The sequence below is a fragment of the Coptis chinensis genome, chromosome 2 (genome assembly GCF_015680905.1).
Source record: "Coptis chinensis isolate HL-2020 chromosome 2, ASM1568090v1, whole genome shotgun sequence".
In the NCBI taxonomy this organism is placed as follows: Eukaryota; Viridiplantae; Streptophyta; class Magnoliopsida; order Ranunculales; family Ranunculaceae; genus Coptis; species Coptis chinensis.
This window is the reverse complement of record NC_141457.1, coordinates 89,742,866-89,766,433: the sequence shown is the minus strand read 5'-3', so window position 1 is coordinate 89,766,433 and position 23,568 is coordinate 89,742,866. Positions and strand designations below refer to the sequence as shown.

General features: G+C 34.4%; 1 protein-coding gene and 1 pseudogene across 1 annotated transcript; one reads left to right on the top strand and one right to left on the bottom strand.

Annotated features, from left to right (window-relative positions):
• Nucleotides 1–16,814: 16,814 nt before the first annotated feature.
• On the bottom strand, nt 16,815–17,186 carry LOC147518774 (uncharacterized). Its single transcript, XM_086594009.1, has one exon. The coding sequence runs from the start codon at nt 17,184–17,186 to the stop codon at nt 16,815–16,817; it is 372 nt and encodes a 123-aa protein (XP_086450135.1).
• Nucleotides 17,187–19,517: 2,331 nt separating this feature from the next.
• LOC147518773 (zinc-finger homeodomain protein 2 pseudogene) lies at nt 19,518–20,076 on the top strand (annotated as a pseudogene).
• Nucleotides 20,077–23,568: the final 3,492 nt, after the last annotated feature.

Sequence of the window (23,568 nt, the reverse complement as noted above, 5' to 3'; positions counted from 1 at the left end):
TACATTGTATAGGGAGAAGATAATCTTTTCAATTATTGTGTTCCCACTTGGATAGTGGTTGACAGGAAAGACGAAATAAGACATCCTATGTCATTTGGAACATCTTTCATATTAGACCCAACTCTTTTTAACTTGATTTCTCGCTGCAGTTTTGCATTGCTACAAATACTGCCTTATCCCTCCTACCAAGGTTCCCATATAATTCAAAAACCAAGATTTCCATATCATTTTATAATTAATTGAAGGTATGCAAAACCCCATTTTAGAACTTGCGAGTTTTGCTTTTTAGGTTTAATTGCTTCTGCAATAATTGAAACCAATATCATGTATGGATTACCATTTCTATGAACAGAAAAGACGCTGACATATATAAAGTGGTTAATGAGAGAATAGTTAGAAGCAACCAGATCGAGAAACAAGAGAATTAGAAAACATCAAAAGAATTCAAATTCTAAAGTTAATAGTCAAACTAACTGTATGAAAAGTTGTGCCCACTATTGATATGAAAAGAAAATAGTACAAATCAATACACATAAAAAAAAAATGACACTGTTATGAAATAACTCATTGTCTGGCAAACTCAACATTTACAAAGAAAGTAATTCAAATCTTCGGATGACAAAATTTAGTTAACTATATAAATAGCAAATTGAATATTAGTTGAGAGCCACAAATGTGTTTGAGATTAATTATAAGTTAAACACGTAGTGCCCTCATTTTTCTGCAATGATAGTTGTCCAGGAGAACAATAGATTGTACAAAGAAAAGCGCACAGGCTTTTTGATATGATATTGCATTGTATATGGAGAAGATAATTTTTTAAATTGCTTTGTTCCCACTTGGAGAGTGGTTGATAGGAAAGAAGATAGGGTCCCCTATGTCATTTGGAACATGGTCCATATTAGACTTTAGGGCAGAACAATCGGTAGTGAAAAGAAAGGTGCATAGGCTTCCTGATTTTACATACTATAGGGAGAAGATAAACTTTTCAATTACTCTGTTCCCACTTGCAGAGTAGTTGACAGGGAAGAAGACAGAAGTCGCCCGGTGTCATTTGGAACATCTTCCATATTAGACCCCACTCTTTCCAACTCGATTTCTCGCTGCAGTTTTATCCGGCTATAAATACTGCCTTATCCCTCCTACCAAGGTTTCCATATAATTCAAAAAGCAAGATTTCCATATCATTTTATAAATAATTAAAGGTATGCAAAACCTCATTTTAGAACTTGCAAATTTTGTTTTTTAGGTTTAATCCCTTATGCAATTATTGAAACAAATTCCATTTATGGATTATGGCTTCTACGAACGCAAAAGATGCTGACATAAATAAAGTGGTTAATGAGAGCATAGTGAGAAACAACCAGATTGAGAAACAAGAGAATTAGATAACATCGAAAGAAGTGTTTATTTTTTGTCCACTTGTTTTTCATTTCTTTAGCTTTTAACACACATATATTCATAAAAATTAAAATAGCAAATTTTGAAGACTACTTTTTCTCCTTTTGATGATCACACCCAGTTGAGTCGTGTTGCCTATGTCTCCATTTTTTAAATGCAATTTAATGTTGTGCCTTTGGTGTTAGTGGGGTTTTTAGATTTAATAATGAAATTGACTTTGGAAAACATAATATTTCTTAGATGACTATTTGCATATTTGGCTGGGGATAGTTTAAGAAGTCAATTGTGAGATTTTTTTTTTTTTTGACCTTGCCATTAATTAAGGTAATTGTTATTGACAGATCCTATATTGTGTTGGGCAGACAAAAAAAAAACAATTATTACAAGTGTGCCATTGGTCCCAAAAAGTCCAAAAAAAACAAATATTACAAGTGTGTCATTGGTCCCAAAAAATTGAATTCGAAAACCCCAAGCTTAAACGACCCGGCTAGGTTGTTCATTGTGCAAACCCAACGATGTGGTCACACCGTTTGGACTGAGTCCCCAACGATATGGCCACACCGTTTGGACTAAGTCTCAAACAGTGTGACCACATCGTTGGGGACTTAGTCCAAACGGTGTGGCCACACCGTTTGGGACTTAGTCCAAATGATATACCATGCCGGTCAAGACGCCAAGAAATAGAATTTTATATTTTTTCAAAGTTCAAATCCCAAACGGTGTGGCCACACTATTTGAACTAAGTCCCCAACGATATGGCCACACCGTTTGGACTAAGTCCCCAACGATATGGCCACACTGTTTATTTGAACTTTGAAAAAATATAAAGTTCTGTTTTTTGGCCTCTTGACAGGTGTGGCCACACTTTGTTTGGACTAAGTTTCAAACGATGTGGCCAAGTCGTTTGGGACTTAGTCCAAACGATGTGGCCACATCGTTGGGGACTCAGTCCAAACGGTGTGGCCACATCGTTGGGTTTGCACAATGAACGACCTAGCCGGGTCGTTTAAGTTTGAGATTTTCAAATTCAATTTTTTGGGACCAATGGCACACTTGTAATATTTGTTTTTTTGGACTTTTTGGGACCAATGACACACTTGTAATAATTGTTTTTTTTTGGGTCTGCCCAACACAATATAGGGTCTGTCAGTAATAGGACTCTTAATTAATTGAATTAAATTAGTCTATTTGTGATTTATGTTGTATAATTTAATAAAAAATAAGAGGGTCAAAGTGGTAAATATAAAAAAACTTCTTCTATGGAAAAGATTCAGCCTTCCAATGACTCTTACTATCTATTTAAACAATTACATATCATCATTTCTACAATTTCAGCACATTTCCCCCACGCTTATACAGACGGTATAAACCTCAAGTGACCGCACAAATGGCAACGGTTCCACGACATTGTATTAACAACATTACTGCCATTGATGGAAGTTGGAAAATTATTGTTAGGGTAAGTAGAATATGGGAAGTAACTAATTACTCCACAGATGAATTAAAGTCTTTAGACATGTTACTCATCGACCAACACATCAATATATATCGCATATCACAAAACTTTTGTAGTTCTTAGATGATTCATAACAATTTTTTAGTCACTAAGATTGTTGTGTATAATAGGGACATCAAATACATGCAAGAGTGCCTAAACAATTGATATCAAAATTCAGTCGGCAGTTAGTAGAGATGAAGATTTATCAAATTGAACGATTTTCTCCATCCAAATTTAAAGGAATATATGGCCTAACATCTCATGGCTATATCATTTACTTCAAATAATGGAGCACAATGCTAAAAATTGTAGAATTCGGATGCATCAAATTTCCAAAATTTGGATTTTCATTTACCAATTCCAGTCAATTGTCAACGAGAGTCGATAACAAGTACCTCACAGGTAACAACATACTCGACTGTTTACAAAGAATTCATTAACTCTTATTTCAAATCCTTTTACATACGTTTGTTTGTCTTTTGTAAATATTGTTTCCTAGATGTCGTCGGGCGTCTCTACGCATGTAGCAAACTACGAAATGTAATGAAGAAAAACGGAAAAGAAACTGAATTAAGATAAATGGAGCTCCAAGATGAAGAGTGAGTTAAAATATACCACTTATTTTTAAATGCCCTTACTTTTGATATACGCAATTGATTTTCGAAATTTTATAGGGGCTACGTCCTGAAAGTGACCTTATGGAGAAATTGTGTGATACAATTCGATGACCAAACGATCAACAATTATGTCAACAAGACAGTCCTCATCGTGACGTCTGCAACTGTCAAAAGTTTTAATGGTATATGATTATTTAAGAAAAAAAAATTTGACATTATTCCTTATGTTTGAACCATTTTCAATATAATAATTAAAAAAAAAACTACGCTACAGTTGAAGACACAATTTCATCGACAGCTGCTACAAGAATTTATCTAAATCTTCAAATTCTAGAAGTGTTGGATGTTCTAAACAGGTAACTGTTTCGACCCCCACCTACGTGGCAAACGTCCATTAGTAGGGGTCTCTATTTTATTCATTTAATCAACAGGGCTAAAGCCCAATTCGCAATATCATGGATCAATGTACAGGCCCATTAACTCAAATATACATTGATTTATGTCCATATTCATTTCTTATCAAAGAGATAGTTATCAGTTGACAGTTATACTCTATCACAATTACTCAAGATACAAGATTACTTGAGCTACAAGGACTCTTTACTCTACCTATATAAATACCAATTCATAAAAAACATTCTGGCTTCTTCTACGGCCGCTCCATTGCTTCATTTTCTTATGCGTCATCACGCAGGACAACAATGAACTACGTGGAAACTTGATCCCTAGAGAATAGATCTTGGGTACGTAGGCAGCCATTATTTGGTTCAGTTTCATCTCCCCCAACATCAAAATCCTCTGTTTCTTAGTGCGTTCGTCACCATTGCTCTCGTTGTGTTGAAGCAGTTTATTGCCGAAACAGTAACACTCAACGAAAAAAAAGTTGTACAAAAACATCCAAATATGTGAAACAACAAACATTGTTAATAACGATTTTTTTATCAACAGTCCAATTCAAAATGCAATTAGATTACGAGATGCCACAGAAAGGGACCTGCAAAGCATTGAAGAAGTGTCAGACATAAATAGGAAAAGTTTGTCTGAAATTCTTGCGGCAACAAACGAAATTTCCTCACAAGTATAATGTTTTTTTAAAAAATTATTTCCAGCTCTTCCATCTCAATTATTGAACACCCTACATGTAACTTTCACGTATGTATACTTACAGGTGATTAAGTTTACTTGCAAAGCAACAATTTCCATCGTGCTTCATGACTATGGGTGGTACTACGATGCATGTCCACATTGCCAAAGAAAAATAACCGAGGAGAACAACTACGAATGTGCAAAACACGGCGCTGTCGACCCAAATAAAAGGTTAAATCTGTTACAGACCAAATATTTCTTGACAAGTTAACTTACAGATTTTAAATTATATAATGTGTGTAGGTATCAACTAATGATGGAAATAGAAGATGATACATGTTTGCACGCGTTATTGCACTGGATCGAGAGGCAACATTACTATTGCAACTACTCGCGCAAGAACTGATTAATATAGATTTGGAGGTACAATCATTTTTTCATATGCTTCCAATGCATAATTTATACTCCTCCATCAATTAAACAACTATATATATATATATATATATATATATATATATATATTAGAAAAATATGGGGTATGTGTAACAGTGATTTGGTGTCACATTTGTGTCCGTCACAGGGGCATAATCGTCAATTCGTCACTTAAAAAAATTTCTACACATTTCTCGATTTTTCCTCTCGGTTTCTCTCACTCCTGGTCTCCTCATTTCGCCTCTCTTCTCAAGCTTCGAGTCTCCCACCCTTTCTCTCTCTCTCTCTCAGCTTATTCTCGTTTTTTTAGTGGAATTGTGGTTTTTTCATGTGAATCTTGAAATAGAATTGGATATCCAAAACTCTGGTGCTCAACAGTGTGAATCTCTCTATAAAATTGTTTATACTTCGTCAACTGTTCACAAGGTTCCATTTCGTTTTATTTATACTTACTCATTAATTTACTTAAGTATGTAATTGTAACTAATATAATTGGAGCATTCTCTTGCCAATCATGGACAACGCTTAATAGAATTTGTAGTTTTGAAGTGGAATCTTAAATAATTGTATCGATGTAATTATACCTGGGCAGTGGTATTGCATTTGTTTCATGAACACCCAGAACTCTGACAAACAACACAGTGAATTTTTGAGTTATTTAAACTGTTCATTGTTTTGATGTTGTTAATAACTATTCGTATTTTTTCATTATATTACCCATGCATCCATTTGTTTTAAGTGTGTAGTTGATTGTTTAATTATTTAATTATTCAATTGTGTGTGTGTTTTTACTGTTCTAATTTCTAATTGTACGGATTCTATTGCCCACCGATTAATTCAAGATGTTGATCATGGACGACTCTTCCCTACCGGAGAGTGTTCTAATTTCTAATTGTATGTATTCGATCTCTTGCTCGACCACCAATTATTTCAAGATGTCGATCATGGATGATACTTCCCTACCGGACTCTACTATAGTTGATGATAGCAACGACATTTGTCGGGAACATCAATGGCGAGAAAGAAACTGACGCAATACATGTCTGAAGAACAGTGATTACATTCCTACCCCAGAGATACCTACACCTACAGGTACAAGTATCTTATGAATTTGTATGATCAACACGCCTTCTTCTCATTGATTTTTTTTTTGTCTAATCATTTATTATATTTCTAACAACTGAACAAAATCGTGATAGAGCTTCATCCATTGTTGGGACAAGATCTAACTCCAAAATAAAAAAGACTATGTTGTGTTCATACCACAACTATGCGAGGGATTTTTTGGACACTTCTTACTTTGAACCCTTTCAACTCCAAAATTTCAAGACGTGCCATCACTGCGAAATAAAATTATTTCCTTCTGAGACTAGCAGTCTTTGTTGTCTTAATAGGTAGGTCAGTCTTCCTTTGCTAGCACCTCCAACCGATTTACTATGTTTATACACATCATAGTCAGCTGAGGGGATTCATTTTTTTTAAATGCCAATCTGATTCTCTGCATAAGTTTGACGCCTATGTACCAAATACTATGCGCAGATACTTCTGTTTTTCTTTTTACTCGTGATGCCGCACTTCCTGTCCTCGGTGGGCTATGGATATATGCCCAACTACAAAACATTTCCAAGGTAAGGAAATTATATCTGCAAATCCATGTAATAGAAAATAATTCTCGGAGTATAAGAAACTTAAAAACGATTGCTAAGATTATGTTTATAATGAGAATTACTAATATGTGAAATTTCTGTTTGCTCACCCAGAAAACAAAGAAATCGCCTAAAGTGGAAGTTGACATTGGAAATACTTATGCCTCCATGCATGAATTGTTGTAGGTATAAGTTTTTGTACGTATGTGTCATGTGATGTAAAAAAGGACTTTTGGAGGCAACAAAATTTAATATATTTATTTTGCAATGTAAACACTGATAATTCTTTTCTTCGGAATGATCAGGGGATTGCATATGCTCGAGCCTCTAGCAACGTCAAGCAAGCTAAAAAGGAAAAATTAGTAATGTTTTTAGCTTAGAGGACCTACAGGGAAGTTGCAGAAATTTTTATTGGTAGTTTTGCGAGTGCTCCGGTCTTTTTACACCGTATTCCCTTGATTGAGCAAACTAACACTATTGGGAGACAGAGCTAAGATAATTTTCTATAATCTTAAAATTATGTACTTTTCTCGATTGATTTCATATGCTTATAGAAACATCATAATGCAATTTCACATATGTTCGCAATTGTGGTTTTCAGTTCACTACCCATAGATAGTTGGTAGCACCCGCAATAGATTTTTCAATAAGCCCCAGCAAGAATGTATGCACAGATGCCAATTCTGCTGTCTAAATTTTATGTCGAAGATAAATGTAGAGTTTGTGTATGGAGTTGATAGAAAGTGGAATGGATATGACCATTGCCCAAACAGGATAAGTTTTGTTAGTTTGAACCATATATTAAATGATAGATTTTGTTGCAAGGTCCTAATCTAGATTTGTAATTTAGAACTTCACGTGTAATTTATTTTTGTTCCCTCCTAATCTTTGAGGTTCAAGAGGGTAATGTGTTCTTGCTGTTGTGAAGAGCAATATATGACTTCTTTTTTCTCACTTTTGATATGCAGTACAATCTTTGTGTGTAAAGTGTGCTTCTACTGAGTTGTTGTCCCCTACCTTAGTTAATTTCCTGACTTTTCCCTCTTCCATTTTTTGTGAGTAAACAATATTGATGAACTGTCAAGAAGTTTAACAAGATTACTTTTTATTTTCTATTGCTACAGAGTTAATCTTAACGCCTATATTGTTAAGATTTTTATTGTTGTGGATGTATTGTTAAGACGTGCATCACACGTGCAGGAAAATGGTACAAAAAAAGTGTTACAAGTTTTTGACAAAATAGTAGGATATAAAGCTACATTTCAAATCAAAGTCACAGACTTCAACAAACGACAGAAAAACAAATACCTAACTTTCAAAAGTGTTGCCCGAGGTTGAAAACGTAAGTTCCAAATTAATCCTAATTTTCTAAACTTTTATGTAATCTAACACTTATATATGTAAAACTTTCAGAGCACTGTGCAGCCATCCTCATATGGATCCAAAAACACATCGGCATTTGATGATGGAAAATCAAATTAATCTGACACAATTGAGCCACTTGGTATGTGTAATACATATTTCATTTTTGCCACTAACCAAATTCCTAATATACCATTTTTCCCATAAGCAGAAATGATACGTTATGGATGCATCAAAGGAGAATCTGCCAATAAAGCAAGGCGTCGACTGATAAGCACCCAAAACTGTATTATAAAACCCTATAGAGACGTAACATTTTGGTTAATTTTGTGTTTAATAATCATGAAATAATCGCATTTTCGTGCTTTTGCAGGTTGGAGCAATTAACGTAAAAATAATGATAAGGCCAGCATTTAAGCACGGAATAGGGAGTATACATAAGCTTTCCGATCAAGCCCATGTGAAGCCCACCAAATCCGGACTAAAGCCCAAAGACTCAAACAGTACAGAATCCAGTCAGAAACGGGATTACGTGCACAGAAGCATCAAACTGCCGAAGCTCATATCTCTTGAACCAGGACTCTGAATGTGACAAGTGAGCTGCTCAGACAATCAGTACAATGAACTCTACGCATAGGCAGGAAGTTGCAAAAATATCAAAAGACCGAATCGCCACTAGACACAGCACATGGACCCACAAGAGTTGACGAGTTATCATGCAAGAAAAGACAAAAGGAGCAAATAATTGGTGCAAAAGTGACACCTTGCATGTAATTGATGAGGTTAGATAGGATTAGGTGCTAATAGTAAAAAGAAAGCAAGGTGTCACTTTGTTTTAATTGTGAAGATAAGAAAGAAATAAATGGTGTGTGTGTTTCACGTGGGATGGGAGGAGAATGCTCTGATATAGAGCAAGAAAACAAAACAAGGGCATTCACTCCATTTACTCCCTTGACTTTTAATTTCCTTTTTCCATTCCTTGTTGATTAGTTAGTTAGTTTGGAGTTTTATGTAAGAAAGCTTGTAACATTTTAATGGTGGAAAACTTACTAGTCTTAAATAAAATCTTCTTTCTTCCTTGGGTAAATCAGGTTGTTTTTCATTCCTTTCTTCTTTCTATTTCTCTTTAACTTATATACCTTGTAGCCTTGAAACAATTCAAGGATCATGACCTAAAATCCTCCAAGGTGGAGGATTAATGAAGCTCATGAGAGGATTCGTATAATTTCTTAGATCGGAAGTAGGAGTCACTGCCCAGACTTAAGGACACATGTAACATACTACCCCAAAATGGTAGTGTCCGGCCAAACTTGAGGTCTGGAAGTGAAGAAGGACTCGCGTGCGCCTCCTTTTTTATGCCTGGGATAGGCGCGCGTGTGCGTCTTATTTAACTCCTTGTTTCCATACTTGATAGGAATATGTTGTGTGAGTCTAGGAGTTGAGATGGAGTTTTAGAGATGAAATTCCAATTCAACTTCTTATGCTAGGGAATTGGACTTAGAGATGAGTCCATTTCGCTAGGGATCGACGCTCAAGCCAATTCGGGTTTGATAATGAACCCTAAACATCTTAGAAAATGTAGTAATCCGATTTCAAGAGAAGTTAATAAGACCTCGCATGAGTAGAATGATCTTCCATTTTTTTTTTCTCTTTGAATATCTTAGGAAAAATCTTAGATTTTTACCGTTTTTGTTGTATTTCGCATGTTTAAGCGTCTGTTAGGATTTAAATAACAAAACTAAACTTAGCTAGTAATCCAAAATGAATCTTACTAACTAGTTTCCCTACTTAGAGTATAAGAAAGTTGTATGCTGTCCTAGAATTTAGGTTGGTTCAAATCCCTACTCAAGCTAAACGCACGAATACGTGAGTAAGGACTTGAGTCTACACCGAACGAAAACGAGATTTCATATCTTTAGACCGCAAAGTGATAGATATCATCAACCAACAATGCTGCTATTGTGCGCAACTAGAATATGGTTTTTGAACTGTAAAATAATATTATGCCCAACTGTTGGCTACACAAACATAAATCATCCTTCCAATGTACTGTATTTTCATTGCCGTTAAATTGTATTATGCCCTATTATAAGTTGTTCAAAAATAAAAGTTATCTCCAATTTGTAGAACTTCATAAGGTAATTTTGGCTATAATCTAAACAATTGCCATACTTAAGTATTATCTTAATAGCAATCAATATATAATTCAACTAAAGTAACCATAACATAAATACAATTTCTATAAAGTGAATGTTAGGTTTAACAATATAGAATTTACAAACGTCGCATCATAACCCCACGTGACAATAGTTTGCAACCAAATGAACAGTGTGTTGACAAAGTTGAATTGTAACACAAATGATAAAGTATATTTTTTAGAATGAAATATTTTAACTACTATTTGCTCTTTGGATAGTTGACAAATCTTCCTTATTAGCTATAGTACAAGACACCACTATTACGGTGCCCAAATTTAAAACACAAACACACATGATTATGATACAGACTTATACAATATATATTTTTGAATGAAAAGCGCTTCAAACATTGCACATTATGCTTTAAAAAATTATCAAAGTCATACATCTCAACGTATTAGATGGATACATGATATTATATGGTTATTGTTAGTCACATATTTTTATCATATTATAAGTTTGGAATTTTATTGTCAAAATCTTGGTTTCCATGTGGATTGAGTTAGAACCAATAAAATTTCTATATATCAAGATATATATATATATATATATATATATATATATATATATATATATATATATATATATATATATATATATATATATATATATATATATATTAGTTCAGTGCTTCCCTTTGTACAAAAACATCATGTTAACTGTTAACAAATAGTCATTGATCGTTTTTGCCATTAACAATAATTGGGGCAAAACCGTCTAGATCCATCCCCATATTTTTCCGGTACAACTCAAATAGTGTTTGTATGTCACAATGGTACGATTCCTGCTTGCCTTTAATTTTTCCAATTGCTTCAAGCCTGTAACAACCTCGATATCTTTGTTCCCCAGCCGAGCAACTGAGAGATCATACTATCCCTTAAGATATGGTGGACTATCTCAGCCTCTAACCACCCTATCTCTGACTCCAATTTATGAATCTGCTCTTCGCCCCGTGAGTGATATCCATCATACCATCTGAGATCATACTCATGTGCCTCAGTCTCAGCTTTCATAGTCGTCAAAACTTCTTCCATCTCCTCCACACGCATGTGATGATGAGCTAGTGCTTCCTCTAACTTAGCCATGCGACGATTTATCTCCTCCAAATCAGCATCTTCAACCATCAGTGTTGCCTCTTCTTTGGAATCTTTCGTGGCCGTTTCTTCAGTTTCTTTCGTAATGGTGCTACAAACATTGGTTTTGACATCCAACATTTTGTTTTCAGTCTTTAAACTAACAAGCCAGTCACTCCGAAAATCTGACGATTCTTTATAAAGACGATCCACACCATGAAGAATCAGTTGCACCTAAATAAAATTGGTAATCAACGGAAAATAAAATCATTTCTCATCAGAAAAATATTTAAAAAAAAAATAGACATTTAAATTAAACTTACAAGGCTTAATCCACTAAGAGCATCAACAAATTTCAAAATAACATTATCAGCGCTTGCTCCATGCCCCACACCAACTCCATTAGTAAATAACATCCTCTCTTGATTGATGTTTGATTCCAAAGCAGATATACTACTTTGACCACACCTACTACCGACGCAGGTACACTGAAAACATGTGAGAACCTCTTCAATGGCCTTTCGCTTCTTAGACTTATCAATATATTTACACTTGTCTTTCTCCGTAACAGCAGATGTTACTGCATCGGTTTGAACAATAACAGTGTCATCAGCCAGCGCACCAACATTACCCATAACTTCATCGTTGTCAAGAGAAACTGACCTGACTACATCAGGAAGATCCATTTTAGAACTACCAAGGCAACTCAAAAATAATACAATTTTCCTGACGCACAACACATATAAATAATATGTGAACCATCCTTCGGAATGAAAAGGATACCCAACTGTGTTATTATTAAATAAATAAAATATAGGCAAATAGTGTTTGGCCCCAACAATTTCTTAACAAAACATTTATATATATCACTTTTGATTTTAACATTCTATATTTACTTTAATAGCCAATTCGGTCGGACAACTGTTTAAAGTTCTTTGATTCTGATAGATTTTATCATTAACATCAATTACACACCTAACTAATTCTGCCTCCCCACTACCTCAAACACATCAAATATGTTGATCATTTAAAATTCAAAACACATTATCGTGCGGTATCAAATTTCCTACGTCATCCAAGTGAAAGTAAATATTAAACAAAAAAAAGGGACTCTATTAAAAAAAAACCATCTCTCGATACACTTAACCGTCTTATAATCAACCAACTATTTATACTGACTAATTTAGTTCAATTTGTTAAATTTTAATTAATATACAAAAATCAACCCCTAAGCCCTGTGCAAAATAGTGTGTTAAATAGTTATTATTATCTTTGACTTTGCGTTGTGTATAGAATACACGACATGTGACTGAAAATAGTGTTGCTGCAGAACTTATCGATTGGTCTCGGTTACAAATGTCTGTCTTCTTGCATTACTCTTTATATACAAAGTTAGCAAATAATTCAAGAAAAACCATATTATATTCGGTCACAACCAAGTGCATATTTCCTTCCACTCTCAACATTTGAAACATAATTAGCATATCCTATTCACAGCAACCCCACATGTATCCTTGGATCTATCCTTCCCCCCCACCCAATATTTTTTTCCACCACCCCTTCATCAAACACTCAACTTTATAAAACCCATCATTCTTTTTTATCATGAGTTTGGAGTTTCGAATGTGGCAACCATGAAAAGCGGTGTTAAACATACAAATGACTCTGTTCCTTTGCTCATTAAGACGGTAATGAAAATCGAAGTTGGAAAAGCATCCCTTCTAGAAAAAAACTCGCTTTTTACCAGTAATTATTCAAAGAATTTTGCCACCCATTAACAATTGTACAACCTATTAAGTTTATGAGTTAAATTTATTTTTTATGTCTTGGCATTTTTCTTTTCCATATCCAAAAACCAAAAGTAATAAGTTAATTGACAAAATTGAATATTATGTTATTATTTTACATTTTTTAATTACACCACCATTTTTTTTTTACTTATCCAAAATTCTAATTTTGTTAGTTTATTGAAAACAATTGATTATATCCGTTAAAAAAATGGTAAGTTGAGCTTTATACAATTGATTTCTCTGCTTCAATTCTAGACAATTGGAAAAGACATATGGTGTTTATTACACATCTATAGAGCTTTCATTACAACAACAGTGGATTTGCATTTGACCCTTACATCTTTCGCAGTTAGTTAAGTTTATTCTTTCAAAAAAGATAAACCAACAAAAACAACTTCATAAAGCTGGATTATTTTCATATATAATTAGTTGGGATATATACCTTAATGTTAAGAAAATTTTGATGCAATGAGATACATCTAACATTTCATATATTTATTGAATTTAACAGTGAATGATTACAAATGTTTTTTTTTTGTTCAAAATAAAAGCTAGCTTAAACTCTTAAATGGTTAAGTTAATTGCAAAAGTTAAATCTAAAATATTTAAGTTGATTATAGGCAAAACATAAGAAGGCCCAATAACACCTAAAGAAAAATGTATTATCTGCTTTGTCTTCTACGCCTGTTCTCTCCCTCCCATCTCTGCTCAGATGCTCTCTCCAATTCCTGATTTTCTTCAAAAGCTCCTGAACAACTAGGTTTATTTCTTGCATCTCTTCGACTACAAGCAACCGTCAGCCCCATCAGGTTATTGTTTACTTCTCCTTCATGATCTAATTTTTCTCAGTTTATGTATCATTCTTTTCACTCTTTTGTCTTATTTATATATTTCCCATTTTGGGCTAATTTGAATTTAGATATTTTAAGCCTTTATAGTTACAAAAACAATTAAAAAAAAAAAACAAACAAACAAAACAAACAAACAAACAAACAAACAAACAAATGAAAAACAATAGTAATAATGAGTCGTATGTTTTAGTTTGTTCCAAATGTTAAATGTAATTTCTTTAACTACTTAGAGCAAGTCCAATGGAGAGCTGCTAAAAGGTGTCACTTAGGCACCACATAGGCTTTTTAGCTTGCCCAACCAAATTTGGCACCCAAAAATAAAAAAAACCAATCCAACTACGTTTTCTATTTTGAAGTGCTAAAATGATACGGACGACATAGTTTATGCCGTCCGTCCATTATTTTTGAATTTTTTTTGAACGGACGGCACAGTTTCTGCCATCTGTTGAAATTTAATACACGGACGGCAGAAACTATGTCGTTTGTCTCCCAAACTTATTGTAGCAGCTGTTGGCGAATGTCTTAACTTTGGCTGGGTTTTTGACTCCTTCCAAATTTAATACCCTTTTAGCAGCCCCATTAGAATAATATTTTTGTGGTTGGGGTGCTATATTTGCCTTTAGCAGCCCATATTGCCCCCATTGGACTTGCTCTTATTAATATACTTAGTATATATAGGAAAATCATCTACCTAATATGAATAAATGCGTTAAATCAGTGCTGAATATTAAATCATTTCAAATCCATTATATATATCAAGTTTTCAATATATATCGTTTAACTTGAACTATTTTTTTTGGAGTATTTATGATAATTTTGGACTATGACAATATAATGTTGCAATATATAAAATATCTTCTAATAAATGTTAGTGCAAAAATATATCTGCATTGGTAACCAATAAATATGGATATTTCCAATAAAAAACAATATTTCTGGTATATATCATTTTTAAGAGACCTCCAATATATATATAACAAATTTGGATATTGTAGGTCTTCATAGTTGCTAAAAAAAATGAATAAGTTGTTTTATTTTTATTTTCCCAATTGTTTAAAGTAATTCCTTTGATTCCAATCCTGAGTGCTTATTATACAAGATTATTATGTTGTTCCTTTATTTGTTGTATTGTGTGATTTTTTTATTTTTTTATTTGTTTTTTTTATGTGAACAATTAGACACATTAATGATTTTATATTGGTAACTATTTAAATAAATAGTTAACATCAACCATGTGCTACGAAGTTGATATTTATTATGCAAAGGAGATCGAAGATGCAAAAAGGGTCGTCATATTAACTATATTTATTTGTGTTGTTTTACTATTATGGAAGGTAACATTAGGTGTCTAGACCTAAATAAATGTATGTAAATGTTCAACGAACGTCGATTTTGTTTTAATTTTTTTTTAAATACATAAATTGTATCATGTTAATAGATTTAGTTAATTTTTTTTTTTTTTTATTATTATTGATAATTTTCTTATATTATTCTGTGGATATAAACATTTTGCTTACTAACTTATTGCAACTACTGTAAAACGCCTCTTTAAAACTTTTTTTTTATGGGAAAGCGAGGTTTTTATAGAGGTCCCCTACCCCTTTTCATTAATAAAAAGAAATTATGATTAGCTTGTTACAATCGGTGTAAGTACCCTCCGTTCCACACTACAGTGCACGTGTCTATATATCAGGTCGTCCACCTTCAGCTCATCTCACACCATCAGATCGTATCCACGACCCAACACCCAGGTCATCCACAGCATTAGTTACAGGCATTTATGGAAGCAAATCCACTAGCACAACCTCGGAGCTCAATCAACGCCACAATCAAGGAGACATTAACTTTGTAACAGCATAATAATGGCGAATCATCAAGATAGCACACAAGGTGGATCTACACTTCATAACGGTCCAAAGCAAGTATGGAAGGTCGGCTCAAACATCTATAAATAGAGAGAGATGAACTACGTAAGACTTGATTCAAGTTTACCCTAAGAAACTTGATACGTAGGCAACTCTTATCCCAAGAAGAGTGCAGCCATTCCCTACCAATCAGATCATCAAGTCATTGTCCAGTAAACATAACATCTACAATAAGATATAAAGTTTGCCTACTGCATCGTCATATATTATTTTCTTTATATCCTCCGAGAAAGAACTAGGTACTAATTCTACATAGCTAGATGTTGGAATATTACTTGCCAATGCATCTGCAAGTTTGTTAGCTTCTCGATATACATGAGTGATGGTGAACATTTCTAGTTTCTCTCTTATCTGGGTGATATTCTTCATCATCTGTTCTGCTTGCCATGGGTATTGCTTTTCTATCTTGAAAAAAGATATAACATTTGCTGAGTCTGTTTGCACCCTGAGCTTCCTGATTCCCTGCGAAATAGCCATTTTCATCCCTTGTTCGACATCTTGTAGTTCTATTAAAGCTATAGTCTGCTTGTTGGACCTCCTTTTACTTGCTACTGTTACTTGGCCCTATTTATTTCTTATATCCGTGTCCCATCCAGCTAAAGGCCCCTGTAGAGTACCGTCCGCGTTTAAGTTTTGGATTCCCTCATCTGCTTTATCCCACTTGCAGTACTTCGTCTTCTTTAAGTTTGAACTCACACCACATTCCACCTTTCTCTTAACTGCTGCTTCTTAGGGCCGTCATCCATCTTTATATCCATTGCTTGCAACTTCGTTCTGACATCACTAAGAATTCTACACACCACCTGAGTTGCTAGTGTCTGCTTGTTCTCAAAAATCTTTTCATTTCGTGATCGCCATATCCAGTAGATGTACCCATTCCATCCTAATCTAATTGCATCTTGTTTCGGCCCTTTCCTCACTGACTTCCTCTGTACCTATTCAATTTCTGTTTGCCATGTATTTGCCTGTACTCTGTTGTATCCCATTTTCTCTAGCATCATCCGCCAAACTTCCTTTGAGAAATCACAGCCATGAAAAAGGTCTTCTGCCGTCTCCACCTCTTTCCAACACAATATGCATGTATCATTAGTGACTTTCTTCCATTCCTTCATCTTCTCTAGTGTTTTGAGTCCTCCTTTTATTGCCATCCAACTGATAAAGGAATGTCTCGGAATTCGATTTGAAAACCAGATCAGCTGATGCCATGACACTAGTTGTTTTATCCCTCTCAATCCTTCATAGGTGTCTCTCAAGCTATAGTCTCCATTAATAGATGCAGTCCATACCAACCTATCTCTTCCCCCCATTATTTCTGTTTCATAATCAATTTGCTCCACTATCTCTCTTATGTGAACCTTTATATGATCTGGGAAGTGCCATTCTCCTTGTACAATGAATTTAGCTACCTTAGCATTTATGTGGCATGTGGAGTCATAAGTAAATACTTGCGGAACTTATCTTTCAGTATTCCACTCAGATGCCAAGGATCGAGCCAGAAATTTGTGTTGCTTCCGTCTCCTATTTGGTGTATAGCCACCTGAGTTGCTTCCTTTCTCTCCTTTAACAGATTTCGTCAACTCCAAGAACAGTCATTTGGTACTTTGATCTGCCAGAAGTTCCTGCCTTTGATCAAGTTCCTGTGTACCCAATCCACCCATAGTGTATCTGCCTTTGTTACTACTTTCCATATATGCTTCATGTTAGCTGCTTGATTCACCTTTGCCAAATTCCTCAATCCTAGCCCTCCCTCCTCATATGGGTAGCACAAATCCTCCCATCCAATTAAAGCATGTGCTTGGTGACAGTCAGCCCTGTCCATAAGAAGTTTTTACACAACCTATTTATACCATCAATGATCTTCTGTGGCATAATAAACGGTGCAAACCAGTATACACTCAGGTTGTTAAAAACTGCTTTAACCAACTGCAATCTCCCTGCATATGACAAAGCCTTTCCCTTCCAGCTCTGTATCCTGTTTGTAACCTTTGTGAGTAAAGGACTACAATCTGGTGATCTCAATCTTGTCGTAATTAAGGGGAGTCCCAAATATTTCACTGGCAACTCTCCTTTTGGGAATTGTAGTATCCCCTCAATCTCTGTACATGTGCTGTCCACTCCAGCAAAAAATATCTGGCTTTTTTGTACATTCACTTCTAATCCGGTGCAAGCTTTGAAAGTATTCAAATTTTCTTTGAGCTTTGTGGCTGTTTGGGCATCCCCCTGCATGAAAGTCATCAAGTCATTTGCAAAAGACAAATGAATAATAATTGGATTATTGCATTTGTGATGTAGTTTATATTCATTTGTTGTTACAGTATAGTGCATGATTTCGGAGAAAAGATCCTCTTTAAAACTTACATGTTAACATCCATTCGTTCAACGCATGTCATAAATAATTAAAGCTCTCATGGAATCGTACGTGTTAGTTACTATAAAACCACGTCATATTTCTACGTCAATGTGATTCAGCTTTCAACTAACTTACAAATTATCGCGTTATATTTTTCAAATTACATTTCCAAGAAAAAAAAAAGGTTTGTGAAGAAAGATTACCAAGATATTGACGCGGCTCAATCAGAATAACTATATCATTTTTCTCCATACATTGATATATGCCATGTTTGACTGAACTTAGCCAACATCACAGTAGCATATCAAAATAGTGTATCATCCCATCTCTTGCATTAAGACTTTGAAAACAAAATATATAATCACCTAATTTTTTTGATTATCAAAAGATTTAAAAAAATATACTTAATTATGTAGAATAGTTGGAAGAATATATTGTTCTAATAGATGGAACTCGATCGGCAGATGCTAGCTAGAGTAGAAAGCTATTTTTAAGGTGAGAAGAATGTTGAATGTCTTTGGCGGAATTTAAAAAGGTTACGGCGTGAAAGTGTATTTAATACCTATGACCACTATGTCACCCCGAGGGACCAAAATATTTTAATAAAATGGAACCATGAGTCTCTGACCCATGACATTTTTTAACGGATGCACACATTCAATTCTCTACATCCAAATTCTATATTAAACCAACCCAAAAAAAACATGTCATAATGAAGAGGATATTTTATTTTGTTATTATATAATTACTATTAACTATTAATTATTATTTACTTTTCTCATGTAACATTAATTAAGTTAACATAATTTACTTAAACAATAATACATATTTCATTATTTGAAATTTGGGTTTCAATGTTATCTGACGCAAGGAAAGAAACTTCAACTTCATTCCGTTAGACTAGAGATAGGATTGTGTTGGGCTCAAGTAAGCGTACAATGGGGCCCATATAAGGGAAAAAGTGAAACACTCAATGTAGTTTTTTTCTCCAGCAATTGACAAAATGGGACCTATACCTAGCACTTAAAGGCTATAGACAAAAGTTTCCCTTTATGTGCCTCATGAAAATAAAATATTTATTTGACAGATTGACGTTTTTGTGTTAAAAAAATTAGATCGTTGATGTATACAAATAATTAGAATTGTTGGTAGATATATCACTATAATAAAGTAATGTGGGTTCAGCTTTTAAAACCCTACCATGTTATGGCTATAAAATGAGGATATTTCATTTCATCATAGACACTTTTTTTCCCCATCAAAAAAATTTCATTTATCTTTGAAGATCATGAAAGAGGGGGTTCTAGAATTAAGCATAGTTTCGTTCACGAATACAACAACTGCGTCAAACAACAGTGGATCGTTCGTTACATCAGAACACAAGGTTGTGAGTTATAAAGAGTGCATGAGAAATCATGCTGCTTCAATTGGCGGGCATGCTAAAGATGGATGTGGTCACTACATACCTATAAGTCATGGTGGTCGTATTGTTGAAAATAGAGATTTTTATCTTAAATGTACCGTGTGTGGGTGCCATAGGAATTTTCACCGTCAAGAGCTCTCTGGTCCAGTTGGAAGTAATCAAGCACCACTGTTAGAAGAACTTGATGATCAAATGTTATAAGAATTCGGTGGGAGTGGTGATTATAATAGTGTGAAGAGCAAACGGTTTAGAACAAAGTTTACAAAGATGCAGCAGAATAGAATGATACAGTTTGCTTATATATTAGGTTGGAGATCGAACACATAAATGTGATGATACTACTCTTAGTCAGTTTTGTTGGGAAATTGGAGTTAAGAAACATGTTTTCAAAGTATGGATGTATAATAACAAAAAGAAAAGGTGAAAAATAAGTGACAACTTATCATGCATCTTACATTATTAATGCTATTGTAAAATGGACGTTACTATTATGTTGACCCATTTTTCTCGACGTGTAAACTGATGAAATTCTGAGTTATTATTGAATTTGTTCCAAAAAATCTTTATATTAAATTTAACAACTCCAGTTTGATAGACTATAAGTTAGGACATGCAGGATTATGGCGTATTTGTCAGTGCTGATTACTTATTCTAATTGTAAGTGGTTGACTACTATTTTTGGTTTTTTTTTTCCAGCAACTTATATTTACGTGGCAGACCCTTTTTATGATAGATATTTACTATTTATAAGTATCACAAGTGTAAGTAGCAAAGCTTTACTTACATAAACTTATAAATAGCAAGCTCTTATAAATAATAGTCAGCACTTATAAAAAAGAACTTGATATATAACAAAAAAAAAGAGACAACTTAGTTGTTGTATTCCATGTGGGCTCTGCAATCCCAAACATGCATTTCAAGGTTACTCGATATATATTCAACGACAGCAAAAAAACCCAACCACAACTATTTACTCCCTTATAAGGTGTTAATTAGCGTGCTCTTGAGCTGGTCTTCATATTTTTATTAAACAAAAAGGGCTATGAGAGTTCCCATTTGATTTTTTAAAGTGCTTCTTTTCGTAAGGTTTTGATACTTGCTGTCGTGGGGATAATATAATCTACACTTTATAATTCAGACGTTGCCACTCACATATTCTCATTCAAATTATTTTTAAACTAGCGCAATTGAAATGGATCTTGAAGACCTCTCTTGCACAAAATATGGTTTCCTCATTGTACACTTTCAAAAGTTATTGCTCATCATACTTCTACTGTACCTCATTCAATTAAAGCTGTTACATACTGACCTTTACATTAACGGTCATAAATGGTAAGCAACCCGGTTATTGAATTGATTTTTACTCCATATAGCCTCACTACATCAGCACCGGCACTGAATTTCAATAGATCTTATGCAAAATCTACCAAGCTATACATTTTTGTTTCGTTTTTTTCCAAAAAATAGAGGAATATAATTTTATTGTTTTTTCAACATTGTTGTTGCCTTTTCAACTCGAATGGGACTTTCAATTTTTGTTTTCCTTTGGATACCTTTATGACAAAGAAAAACTCCCAAATACAGTAAGCCCAATACGTTGTCCCAGACTTACAAACATGCATTCAGCCATGGACAAGATCCACATCTTCCAAGAGAATTGATGTACTCCTAACAACAGGTTCATCTAACTATACATCCAACATTGTGTAACCTCTATTAAAAAAATATTAAAAAAAAATGTCTATCCAGCATTGTTTCGTTAATACTACACAAGTTCAACCAATTTAGATTACTCCATTAAAAAAAGGTGTTTGTTACTGCCGGACCCCATATTGTGTTGGGCAGACCCCAAAAATAAAAACAATTATTACAAATGTGTCATTGGCCCCAAAAGTTGTTTTATGTTGGGAGCCTCCCAAACCAAAGTGAATTTGACTTGTTGCAACCTTTTCAACCCTTCTCTTCTATTCGATCTCTTCTCTTCCACAATAAAGAACCTTAAACCCTTAAACCCTTAAACCCTTAAACCCTCAAGAAAACTATATCCTAACATTAACACTAAACACTAATGGAAGAGCCCAACCCCATTTTAGAACATGAAGATGAAGAAGAAAATGTAATACATTATGACCCCATTCAAGAAGAAAATGTAGAACAAGTTCCAAGTGACCCCATTCAAGAAGAAAATGTAGAACAAGTTACAAGTGATCCCATTTAAGAAAAAAATGTAGAACAAGTTCCAAGTGATCCCATTCAAGAAGAAAATGTAGAACAAGTTCAAATCCCAAACGACTTGGCCACACCGTTTGGACTAAGTTCCAAACGACATGGCCACGCCACACTGTTTGGACTAAGTTCCAAACGACATGGCCACACCGTTTGGGCCTAAACGGTGTAAGGCCATGTCGTTTGGAACTTAGTCCAAACGGTGTGGCGTGGCCATGTCGTTTGGAACTTTGTCCAAACGGTGTGGCGTGGCCATGTCGTTTGGAACTTTGTCCAAACGGTGTGGCCACACCGATCAAGAGGCAAAAAAACATAACTCTATGTTGTTCCAAGTTCAAATCCCAAACGACTTGGCCACACTATTTGGACTAAGTCCCAAACAGTGTCGTTTGGGACTTAGGCCAAACGGTGTGGCCACACCAGTCAAGAGGCAAAAAACAAAAGTTTGGGATTTTTCAAAGTTCAAATCCCAAATGACATGGCCACACCGTTTGGGACTTAGGCCAAACGACATGGCCACACCGTTTGGACTAAGTCCCCAACAGTGTGGCCATGTCGTTTGGGATTTGAACTTTGAAAAATCCCAAACTTCTGTTTTTTTGCCTCTTGACCGGTGTGGCCATGTCGTTTGGGACTGAAATTTGCCGAACCTCGATTTTTTTTTCTTAACTTTCATATTCAACTTCCAACAATTCTAACACTTCCAAATTCAAAACCAAACACATAAAATGGAATCGCAACATCAAATTCAAGTATTTTGAAATAAAATGGAATCGCAAACACATAAAATAGAATCGCATAACATCAAAACCAAATTCACATAACATCAAATAATATTTTGAAATAACATACGACAAAATCAAGTATTTGGGTACAGATATCACAACATCACTATTTACAACAAAAGCAATCTAAACAGCCCTATACTACTAGAACTCCAAAGTTGAGATCAATGCTCAAGCTGCTTATTCACTTATGCTCCTTCACGATATCATCCACCAATGAACTTGCACCGGGTCAAATTGTATGCCTCCATGAACTCGTTCTGTGCATCGTCTGGAATCACAGTCCCACCCAATTGCATGCCTTGATTGAGCAAGCGAGAAATTTCATCGACCATGGGGTGCTATCAAAATTAAAACGAAAAACTACATTAGTATAACATCTCGAGATAAAGAACTTAGTATAACGTCTCGAGATAAAATAACAATAACTCAACTTAGCTCTCAAAATTAGTACAAGGTCATTTCTCAACATATATACCAAAATAAGCCAACAATGCCGCACTATTCAAAATTCAAACTCAACTCTTAAATGGAAGCATTACACATAATCTAGGACTTAATAATGCACATTCAATTAATGTCAATGGGAAACCACAAGAAAAACTTCCACCTAATATATCATCAATTAATGATTAACCCGATACAAATATTAACTCAATTCAATTAACGCCCAATAATGCCGCACAAAGATATTAATAGAAACACAATCTATAACGTCAAATTAGTCTAGCAAATTACAAGCAACAATGTCGCACAAAGATCACAACACTTTATACAAACTTAATACAATTTACATACACTTCATACAAACTTAACATTTTACAAACTACAATGCATAAAAAAACTCACTTTGAAAGCAAAAAACTCACTTTGAAATTGGTGTTGAAGCGTGTTTACATGTGAGG